Source organism: Danio rerio, chromosome 10, assembly GCF_052040795.2.
Source record: "Danio rerio strain M-AB ecotype USA chromosome 10, GRCz13ab, whole genome shotgun sequence".
Taxonomy (NCBI): domain Eukaryota; kingdom Metazoa; phylum Chordata; class Actinopteri; order Cypriniformes; family Danionidae; genus Danio; species Danio rerio.
Window position 1 is genome coordinate 17,238,785 of NC_141030.1, and position 12,334 is coordinate 17,251,118.

Sequence of the window (12,334 nt, forward strand, 5' to 3'; positions counted from 1 at the left end):
GGTTAGTGCAAGTTGACATGTACTTGCAAAGTTTCTTATAGTCGGTTAAATGTCTGTTGAAGGAGCATATCAACAGATATTAAGCAGACAGTCTACTAATACTCAAATGGACCATCAATAAAGTGTTACCGATTTCTGCTATACCATGTTTAATCGCTGGTATTTTCTCACTGTTTTTATTATGTCATCCCAGGATCGAGTGTTCTGGACAGATGGTGAAAATGAGGCAATCTATGGCGCGAACAAGTTCACAGGATCTGATGTAACTTTGCTGGCCAGCAACCTCAATGAACCCCAAGATATCATCGTGTACCATGAGCTAATTCAGCTGTCTGGTGGGTCCTGAATTTATCACTAAACAGCAACAAACCACGACAAAAGACATTAGTGTTGTGTTTTTTCTGATTCTGTGACATTCACATGCTTCTTCCTTGTTTAGAAATGATATCTTCTGAACTCTTCCTCCAATCAATTCAGTGACCACCTTTTTTATTTGCCTTCTCAGGGACTAACTGGTGTAATGAAAAGATGGAGAATGGAGGCTGTTCCTTCATGTGTCTACCAGCTCCACAAATTAACAAACATTCCCCTAAATACACCTGCGTGTGTCCGGAAGGCCAAACCCTGGCCTCAGATGGCTTGCGCTGCAGAGCAGGTACGCAACGCATCTCTTTATAATGTGAAACAATGTAAAGCTAAACAAGCTTTCATTTGCACTGTTACATGTTTGTCATTCATGATCCATTTTTGTTGGTCATCTTTGGTCCTTAAAAACAATCACAATTGACCTGAGAGGGCTAAGAATTGGCCATTTTATTGCTTTGGCTGTATTGATCTTTTATGACAGAGGCAACTTCTGCCGCCCCTCAAGATGGAGGGCAGGTAACTACTCGCCCCAGTCACCCAAAAGGTAAAGCAAGTTACTAGGATAGGATGTTAACTGCATGCGCATGGAGATTGATCAATGGCTTTGATTTGCTTCCCGCCGTAGACAGTAGGCTTTGCTATTTAAAATCTGTAGACATAGCTAGGTTAACAAGTCCAGCTAGCTGTAAGGGTGATGACTGAACTATTCATAAGATCTCTTCTGTTGGGTTTTGGGAATGTTAGCTAATGCTATTCCTTCTTTAAGTATGGATTTAAGCATTTTTAAAAGATTATACTGCCAACAACTGAAGCTGATTCTTTTTGATGCTTGATGTAGGGTGTCACGGGGGTTTGTAAGTGACAATGGGCATCAGAATGCAAGATTCAATCATTTCTTGTGTAGTGTCATAGTGCATGACAACCTTTGCCATGTCTGTGATGCTTCACAACCTCATCGTAGAAAATCTAGCATATTTACATTTTCCCCTGTTGTTCATGAGTTCTGTTACATGGGTGATTCTAACAAATAGGAGCACAGAATCTCCTGTTAAAGCTGTTAAAATGGCAAAATGAAGGATACTATAGAGCAGATAAACAAGAATTAATGTTGGTTAGCTAATTAATATTGGCTTTGACTGCAATTTGGTCATTAAATCAAAACAGTTACCAAGTAGGTGTTCAAATGTTTTTGTACTTCTCCTTGACTAGTGGTCTTGTAGCATGCATGTTCCTGGAAAAGTTTATTACTAATATATCGTGTTTCACAACATGTATTATGGTTATAGAGTTAGTACTGGTATAATAGTAATGTATAATATGTCAAATGAGCCTCCAGTGCTTATAAACCTGATTTTCTTTTAAAGCATCTTCAGTGTCGAAGGTTGCCTCTGAACCAGTTCATACTGGTAAGGCCTAGCTGCCTGTTATCTTCTGGAATCTGTCTAACAATTAAACCCTAACCTTTAACTATATACATTTAGAATGGAAAATCTTAATTATTCTGAATAACAAGACTAAATACAATGGCTGGCTTTTTTTCTTTCATTCTAGAGAGCCCCATTCATCCTTTTGCTGCTGCTTTTCTGCTTATGCGCTCATAACCAAATTGCATTTCCCACTATTATTCACATCTTGTTGCTTGGCTGACTCTTTATATAGTTTATATGCTATATTTAGTTTGTTTTATTGTTTGTAATGTTCCATAACACGATGGTGATTAAATTAATCATAAAATGATTTTGGTTTGTTTGTTTGTTTGTATGCCTACAGAAGGAAACCTAAGCACCTCCATACATGAGGTCAATACATCAGCCAGAGGATCTGCTGCTGCCTGGGCGATTCTACCTGTGTGTAAGTACATGGTTTCTGCTCCTATAATATGCTGTATGCCATTACAATATTTATTATTATTATTATTATTATTATTCCATTTTTATTTATTGGTATTTAAAAAGATTGTGCAAAATTGTGGGGGGTTCCAAAAATGTATAATTATTTATAATATATAAATATAAGTTGTAATTATTTATTAATGAACACCATTATGGTCTCAACTACAAAAACATGATTTTGTGAAAACTACAATATCATGCACGTGTTTAAGCGTGTGCGAGTACTTCAACGTGGTAGGCTATATTTGCACAACCATAGATGTCATGTAGTTTATTTTCTACTAGAATAATTGCATCAATCGAGCTGCCATCTTTGTACAGGGTAGCCCTCGTTTAAAATGTAATCGGGACCAAGGTGCAGTGCAGGCCCGGCTCCAAGATGCCATTTTAAATCCATAAGGGGGCACTACACCTGGTGGCTGATTTTGGTGTTCTTTTCGTTTTGGCTATTTTTTTATATTTATTATTACTTTGCATTGCTGCCTAAGTTACTGACCTAAGGCAGTAATATACTTTTTAATAGTAATAGTAATGTGCACTTTTGCTATTACTGATTTTATTAATGACGGTAATGCAATGATACCGTTTATTAACGCATGGATCTGGCTTCAGCACCAAATGAGTGCTTTAAATCATATGTTATTCTCCCTATTTCCGTTTTATTTCAAGTAACAGGCCTATGAATGTTTTAAGTTTTAGGTAAAGACTTCAAATTATGCCCACACATGCAAGCTGACCCACGGTTAGACTATTCGTATAACCCGTAAATAAATATAGGGAAATCAGCATAACCGAGTCATCACGTTCACGTAGCTCATTACCCAACCAACATCAGTGTTTGGAAAAAGTTAAATGTTACAATCTAATGTCATTTAAAACAATTATTTAGTTACATTTTAAGGCATTAGTGTAGCCTGAAAAGTACCTAAATTCACAGTTATTACCGTGAAAATTGGTTAAATTTTTGCATGGATAACACGCAACTCAATAGGCTATATAATCATTTCATCATTTTAGATCTAAAAAAAAAGATTTATCTTAGGCTATCATAAGTGCATTTTTTTTCCCATGATATTTTATGGTTGTCATTTGTAAACCATCAAAAACCATTAGGTCACTAGGCCTAGCATACCCATCGTTTTATTTATTTATTAAACCTATTTTAACTTGTTTTCAGGTTATTTTCATTTTAGGGCCCTGAGCTAGAAGTCAAAACAAAATTGAAATAACTGTATTTTAGCTCTTAAAATAGATCTACAATATATTTTCTGGTGTTTAAATTTGCATGAGCGAATAGCAGTATAGCCTAAATTACATATTTTTAAAAGATTATCATTCAGCCTACCTGCACCGCACGTTAGAGGTTTCTCGGTTGATCCGCAGTAAATCCACTTACTCACGCATATATACCGATTTCATTTATAACACTGCAAACTTGACTTCACAGGCTGATCATCTTTAAATGAAAAAAGCATTTATTAAGTGTTCTAACTTGACTGCTGCTGCATAATGGGATGTTTTCAACACAACTGTAAAACTGCGCTTTTTAGCAATGTCAAAATGAAAGCAAAAAAGGGTTCTGCGTTTGTCATTTTTAGCTTAATTGTAATATTCATTTATATTATTATTAATATTAAGTTACAATATTATCTATAGTGTAGCCTACTGTGGGACTGTGCAGTGAACTATTTATTTTTATCAAAACATTTTTTAGGCTACATATTCCCGAATAACTAATGTGAAAATGACTGGCCAGACAATTTCAAGCCAAGGTAATACTAAAAAGTATGTACCAAATGCTGATGTTTTCTTAAGATAGTAACCTATAGATTATATACATTTGGTGAAACATTTATAATAATTAATATTTAAAATTAAACAATTATTAATATTTTTAGATAGATAGATAGATAGATAGATAGATAGATAGATAGATAGATAGATAGATAGATAGATAGATAGATAGATAGATAGATAGATAGATAGATCTCAATAAATAAAAATTATGCCATCTGTTAATATGGATTTTTTTTTTATAACCAAACGTGTACTATTTAAAGGTGTTGATCCAGCTTACATACAACTACTGTATTATAAAAGACATGCACAACATTCGGCTGTTTTTTTTTATTTATTTTTTTAATAATAATAAGAATAATAATTTACGCAGACATTTTGACAGCTAATATGCCAGTGATTTGACGCTTGCAAAAGTTGCAGACACCTTAACCAATATTAACATGCTTTTTTGATGCAAAATTCATTTAAATTTCTTGCGCCGATTAAGAAATTAATCTAGAAGCATAGGCTTCTGTAGTAAAGAGAATCTGCTCTAAAATGTAACACTAAATAAATTGATAAATACTCTTAACACATGACAGTGTAAAGCCTTCAGCTCACAACAAATGTGGAGAGTAATTGAGTATCGTATTTAACAAACCGTTTACTACGAATTTTATATAATTTTGCTCACATGGATAACTGAATATTAATAAGATGATGTCATTAAGCTTCTGTGCCGTCAGCCAATCGTTGCACTGCTGATCATGATTTCGAGGATCGATCTGTCCTTCACATCACATGCAAAGATATCAGATCAGTTCATCCAGACATTTCAATCTGATTCGCAAACTTGTTTGAAGAGCCAAATTAGCGAGAGATCAGTTATCAAGATTAGAAGATCCAGGATCTGCCAAATCATCTTAGATCATTTCAGCTTTCTGATAACATAGCTGGCTTCGAAGCAACATGGAAACCTTTTTTTAAATAAATGCCAAGGATAACAGTTTAAAGGTATAACCTTGTCATTGTCTGCAAGATCACCATATTGCTGAAATACATGTGTAACATTGTTAACCTAAGTATAAAACTGGAGTAACTCATGTAGTAATGATTTTAAAATCTTTTTTTTTCCTTTTTCTGTCTTGTCCTTGTTTTGTTTGCTTTTTCTGTCTTCATAATTGTTGTTGCCTTTTGTATATATAAAATTTTTCAAAAATTTGTGCATTTTAAAAAAAATAAATAAACAATAAATAATATTATTAATAAATCTCTAAACGACTAATAAAGTTTGTCGACCAAGCATCTTCTCGTTGACTTGGGTGGCAGCGCTAATTTTTTAGGTTTGTTTTAACAGGGATTTTGACCATGTTATCTGTTAGTAAATGTACCTACATATTGAACATCAGAAATTTGGAGGTGTCAAAGGAATTTACAGTGTTTTCAAATAAAAATCATGTCACAAATGTGTAAAAATAATCTACAAGTTCCTCACAATTTGAGTGGAGTCATTATTTTTATTGTTTCTTGCTTGCAGTATTATTGGCCATGGCTGCTGCTGGTGGTTACTTAATGTGGCGCAACTGGCAGATCAAAAACAAGAAGAGCATGAACTTCGACAACCCAGTGTATCTGAAGACCACAGAGGAAGACCTCAATATCGATATCAGTAGACACAGCGCTTCTGTAGGCCACACGTACCCTGCTGTGAGTAATGCTTATTCATCACCTGCGGTTTCAGATAAATGAAACCGTAGATTAGTCGTCTACAATCACTGTTCCAAGCAAACAATTCAGTCCTCTAATCTTTCCAGTCCTTTTCCTGCAGATCTCAATGGTAAACACAGAAGATGACTTGTCATAACCCAAGCCCCCCCCCCCCCCTACAATGCTCCGGTTTATTTAGTAGCCAATTGGCACCAATGGCAACTGCTGCCGTTTCGACGGTTTCACAACCAGCTGCCTTCTGAAATGCATTTTCAAGTTTTGCCCCCCCACCCCCTCAAATCCCAATCAGAGGATGTCATTTGTGGTACAAGAAAGTATATGCATCCCGCTCAGGCTGAGTGTGCTCCAAAAGCATCAAGGAATTCCATTGGGATTATGATTTTAACTTCACGTACACCATAGAAGGCCCAAAAATGATTCAACAGCCGTACGTCCTACTTGCAAGGATGTTAGCATTAACTCAAGAACCAGAACGCTGAGTAGATGGCTAGTAGTGTGTGTGGATGCCTGAAATATTTAAATGAAAATGCATATTTTAGATGGCCATGTCTTTAAGATGTAAGTTTCTTTCTTTCTCATGATGAACATTGTTTCCCAGAGATGCTTCGTGAGTCTTGCTGGGATAAAAAAAATGCTCTATGGGGAAAAGTGCTGTTACAACGTTTGTAAAACATTGTGTATATATATCCCTCTCTGGAAAAAAACAAACATAATCAGGATTCCTCAAGCACTTTGATCAAATGTTCCTCTGTAAATAAGATTGTATACATTTGACTGAGACAATTTTGCTATGGTTGGGCACTGTACCAGGGTAGAGGTTGACATATTTAAAAAAAACACAAAAAAAAATGGAGTTTGTTAAACCTATTTTGTATGTTTGTGTGCTGTTCCTGTGACCTTTTATAGCAGTGTACAGGGGGACGAAATGCTCTGTATTGTGAAAAGGAAACATTTGCAAACGTAAAATAAAATTAAAGTTTAAATTATGCTTCTTTGTTAACCGCAGAGATTCCTTTGTCATTTTTTTTAACTCCTAAAAAAAGACTCGAGATTCACAGTCTAGGTCGCCTACACATAATGCTATGCTGAAATTTGAATGACTGCATTTGTGCGTTCAACACATAATTACTATCAGTGTCAGAACTACTAGTAAACTCCCAGACTTCATTCAAGTCCAAACTTTTTTTGTGTTTTGAGTGTCGTTTACAGAATCATGATGCAAACTGATATTTATAACGTGCTGCCACTGCAATACAAGCATGATGAAATGAGATTTTAATCTGTTGGATTCACTCTACAATTTTGCTGTCTAGACGCACTTCAGTGATTTGTAAAAGATTTTCCTCTTGTGGATTAAATGTTAGAGTAAGTGTTAGCACCTGCACATTTGCCTTTATTTCTGAAAGGGTTAATTCGCCCAAAAGTGAAAACACTGTTATTAGTTACTTATGCTCATGTCATTTCAATACCCTGAGAGCTTAGTTCATCTTCGATAAACCAATTAAAGGTGCTGTATGCAAGTTTTTGACTCTTCTAAAGCAAAAAAAAAATAAATAAATGACATAATGTTCGCAGATATTTAACAAACATGCCAAGTCAACATTCTTTTTTTATTTGTGTGGGAATATAAATTTTTATAATCTAGTTCCAAATTAGCAATTATATATATATATATATATATATATATATATATATATATATATATATATATATATATATATATATATATATATATATATATATATATATATATATATATATATAACTGAAAGTTATATTCTTTAGTTTTTAGGGTGTGGCAGACCTTAAAATCTCTTGGTTTCCTGAGCCCTGACTGTCTACACTGTGTCTATTGTCTAACAAATGGTCAAGCCGGTCAACTTTTCGGATAGGTTTGGTCTTCAGAACATTATTTGCACACTGTTTTCATGCTAAAATGCATCATGAATGGGTACTTTTATGCTGATGAGATCGGGGATGGAAAAGCAATTTACCCTGCTGACAACTTTTTGTATGCTTTTGTTTTAGACCGTCCCCACCTACATGTATCAATGTCTGTAAAAATTTATTTGAACTGAGTGTCTGCTGCACTAGTTGAGTTATTTTGATGATGTCACATTGACGAGTTGTTCTTGTTAAAGGATTTTACTTTTGAAGATCCCCGAAATTCCTCCTGGTTTTTGGCTCGTCTTCAGAATTTCGGAGCCGTTTTGGTGTCGTGAGCCAGACAGAAATTCACAACATCTATTATGCGCTAGAATGTCTTGTCTTTCTTTTAGTCATTTAACCCACCCACTGCCACCTTAGCCAATTATATTTCAGGACTCTGGGCTGCCTTTGTGGAAAACAGCACATTTCATTCAGTCAAAGGCTCTCAACCAAAATGTGACCTCCGGTGGATTGTAGCAGACTCCGAAATGAGACGCAGATTCAGAGTTCCACATGAGGTTATTAATTGGCAAGTAATATAAATAGATGAATGTAAACATTTAGGTGAGCAGGTTACATTGTAACCCTGTGTCCTAACAACATGATGAAATTTGCAGTGATAAGCAATTTGGTTGTTTGCATCAGACAAAACATGACAGAAGTTTAAATGCAGCCATTCAAGAGAACACAATAGTGCACTCACTGCACTCCAACGAAATGGTAAGGTTTAATATCTAATTATTACATATTAAACCTCTTTAACATTATTAAATGTAGATGTTGAAGCACTGATATATATGTTGGCTTGCACTGAGTCAGAGTTCTAAAGTTCAGTTTCAAACGGTTTATTTTCGATATCTGAGGTGAACTCTGCTGCTGCTGCTTTCAGTAGTATAGAAATAAATGTCATGTAAAATGGCATTCAAACTCGCATTGTTAGCATTTAACACTAACATTTATCTCAGGTACACCTTATGTGCTTTATTCAGTTTGTCATGTTGTTCAGCAGCGAGATATAGAAGCCATTTCTAACATTATTTCAGGTGTTGGTTAGAACAAGACTACTGTTAATATGGAAAATATTCCTCCTATTGCGTGCAGTTGCTTTTATTTAGAACATGACCTAAATCAGCTTTTAGGCTCTAGAGTTAGGCGCACTCCTGTTGGTGTTGTCGATCTGGCAACCTGCACTTGCCTGTGAACCAGGAGTCTAATACCTAGGTCAACCACCATACCCGTCAACATTGGGATGTAAAAATAAGGGGTATTTGGTGATATAATTAGAATTTTATGTTTATTATATTAATTATGTGTATATGTCTGTTCAAACACTGACCCAAAACCCAATCTTTCGCTCTGCTTCAAATCACGTGTACAGAATACAATTGGGAAACAGTGTCTATTCATCACTATGAGGTGTGTCAGCTATATGACTGTACTGAAGATTGCATAAGAAGGGCACTTGCACCTGTAATAAAAAGGGAATCGTGCCCTTTTTAGATTTATTTCAAAATGTTTTCATGCCTAAATAAAATGAAGGCACAGAACAGACTCGCATTTAGGAGCAAGGGGTGTCCCCTGGAAGTTCGGTGGTATGGGTTGCATATAAGGAGGAACGGCTCTTTAATGATTATTTCCCACCCTTTATAAAAAAACTGAAAATATGGAAGAAATACAGGAAAAAACTTTTAAAGTAATGATAGTGGGGTAGAACTAAAATATGGGAGAATCCTGTGAAAAAACGGGAGGGTTGAAGGGTATGTCAACCACTGCGTGTCAAACTTGCATACTGCACCTTTAAGATATTTTAGATGAAATCTGAGCGCTCCCTATTCTTCTATAGACCTAAACAGTCCTGGCTGAATTTTATGAAGCTCTGATAATACTTGTGCATACTGTACATAAATTAATTCCATGCATCAGAAAACCCACGCTTTCAAACCCTCGCTTTTTTTTCCCCCCTCATGTAAGTGTAGGGACCAAGTTGAAGTGTTGTGACCAAACGCATCTGAGGTATACACAGAGTAATTTGTGTGTGGGCATCTGAGGTATACATCAGCGCACATCACTTTTGGGATTGTTGGGATCAACAGTGTGCTTGATCTTAGCTTGATCATTTTTCGATTGGACCCTTGAAGGCATATTGTCCGTTTTAAGGATGTTTGGTACCTTTCTGAAATTTTAATAAATCTAGACTATTGCAGTCTATGGTGGATCAGGGAGCTCTTGAGTTTGATGTTCTAAAGATGAGCAAACAAATTGTGGGTTAAGAATGACATGAGTGTGAAAATTATTTGTTTTATTTTTAGCGAGTTAACCCTTTGTGACCGTTCATTTGACAAGAACTGTCTATATTTGCAGTTGGGCTTGCTGTTTAAGAACCAAAGTATTGTCTATTATGTAATGGCAGACAGTAAAACATTAAGTGCGGCTTCATACAGCACTTTGATTGTTGAACTACAAACAAAGTGCTTTGAAATCACAATATTTGGTCTCTTCTCTGTGTACAACATCTATCTGGATGATGCAACATCAGCAACAAGGCTGGTATGTGGTGAGTGCACTGGCCCCATGGCAATGTCTGAAGAGGAGAGAGTGATTGGAACTAACCACCGATCCCAGTTGCCTAAAATCATTAGTAATGGAATTCCCCCTGGATCACTAGTAATGGAAGCTGTCTGACTTAAATCTCAAGTAGAGAATTCTACAACAGGATCAATGCTGTTTTTATTGTATTGATGCTGCAAAATATGACAACTCTATGGCAACTTGTAGTGCTAGCTACGTAGCACCGAACAACACTGCAGGCAACAGGTAAGCACTTCTATTACCTTTCTGTATGGTTATGTATTGTACCACTAAAATAATGTGCAAGTGTTTTGTATCAATCAGTGTAATCATCACTCTATTTCTTATTGTGCTGGATTAGACCTTCTCTGAAATAGTTGTTAGTTAAACTAAAATATTTTCTTGGAACTAAAATAATTCCCAGTCGATTTTGGTGTAAACACGTCATGAAGCAGTTACTGTCAACAATAGTTCCAGGAACTCAAAGTTCTTCCAGTGTAAAAGTCCCTAAGTAGCGAATTTCAGTAGGGGTATAATAAGGGCAATAATAAGGGCAAATTTATTGATCAATGGATGTAGATAATGAGGATAGGATGACTGAAGTGTGCTTGGAACGGGGAATAACATCCTGATTCTTAACAAAAAAAAACCGATGACATTTTTAAACTACAAAGCCTGATGTAATAGAAAAATGAGGGTTTTTTGGGGGGGAACTTTGTAATAAACACATTCAGGGTTAACAATGGACTACTTTACACTAAGGCCCCATTTACACTAGTGCGTTTTAGTTTTAAAACGGCGTTTTAGAATAAAAAAAACGATCCGCGTCCAAGCGCTGCAGCCTGTCTACCCAGATGAGAGCTGTGCTAGTCGGACTTCTCATCAAGCATCTCCCGCTGGATCTAATCTCACTATATTTATTAAACGGGATATTTCATTCATCTTGTTGTCTTTATCTAACGACATATTCCCTGACTTTGGTCATTGGAATCTATTACTAGTTCTTAGGTAACGTGTTTTAGCTGAGCGCAAAGATAAGTTAATGATTTATGTAAATCATGTAAAGCGTTTTGTTATAAATATCCACACAGTAAAGATGACGCTCATAAATGCACCACGATGCCTCAACATTTCTGCTGTCTGTTAAGTTGCTAATATTAAAATGAAAATAGGCAGTTCCTTAAATCATGTTTACATTTTATTGTTGAGAAAGTGAAACAACATAGCCAGGGTGATGTGAATGAAGTTATAAAGTACACTGTTCCCTTTAGAAGATTTACCCGTGTCCTCAGTATAGTCTGTTGTCCATATCAAACTGAGAAGAGACTGCAGTCTTGATCAAAATTGCGAAGTCTGAACTTACAAGGAGAGGATGCAGGACTGAACTGTGTGTGGGCTACTTAATATTGAGGAAAAGCCCCAATCAGAGAGGCGAATGTCTGCAGCCCCGCCTCCGTTTTCAGATGTCTCCGTTTTCCATCATCCACACTGAGACGGAGCAGCAGCGTTTTAGTATGAAAACGGCCTCTTCAGCGTTTTCGAAATGCTCCGTTTTCGACGCTCGAGAACTCCGGCGTAGTGTGGACGGATGGCGTAACGGTAGCAAAACTTATGCGTTTACAAACTAAAACGCATAAGTGTAAACGGGGCCTAATACCCCAGAGCAGTTTAATTAAAGACATTTACAAAAAAATTAAAATATTGCAAGGTTCAAGAAAAAAATAAGTGTAGTAATTTTTTGTTCAAACTTGAGTGGGTTTCTGAAATATACAGTGTGATTGTGAATGATTTCCCAAGAAAAGAGATGCTCTGATGTCCATCCCCTTTAGAAAGCCGTTCTCATCCATATTCTATAATTCTCTCTGGTGCAACGTTTATCAAAAGATATTTATAGAGAAGATCTTTATTGCTTTAGTTTCCAAACCACATGGTGTAATATCCTTTGTCTGAGATTGGTCAATATATGGGAAATGAAAGACATCAGGGTTGGTAGATAAAAGTCTGGAAGAGGATCATAGTATTTAAGTCTTTAAGCACTCAGATCCTCTGTGTCAGCAACATTAGTCAGTGCT

General features: G+C 36.0%; 1 protein-coding gene across 11 annotated transcripts in view; it reads left to right on the forward strand.

The window, feature by feature from the left end:
* vldlr (very low density lipoprotein receptor) overlaps positions 1 to 6,765 on the forward strand; it is a 51,426-nt gene extending 44,661 nt beyond the window's left edge. For 2 of the 11 annotated variants that reach the window (XM_087269055.1, XM_087269048.1), the window contains exons 14-19: positions 194 to 335; positions 506 to 655; positions 848 to 910; positions 2,137 to 2,217; positions 5,575 to 5,744; positions 5,852 to 6,765. In XM_087269055.1, the coding sequence (XP_087125181.1) occupies positions 194 to 335; positions 506 to 655; positions 848 to 910; positions 2,137 to 2,217; positions 5,575 to 5,744; positions 5,852 to 5,878 (633 nt within the window). In that variant the 3' untranslated portion in view covers positions 5,879 to 6,765. 11 annotated transcript variants of the gene reach the window in all.
* Positions 6,766 to 12,334: the final 5,569 nt, after the last annotated feature.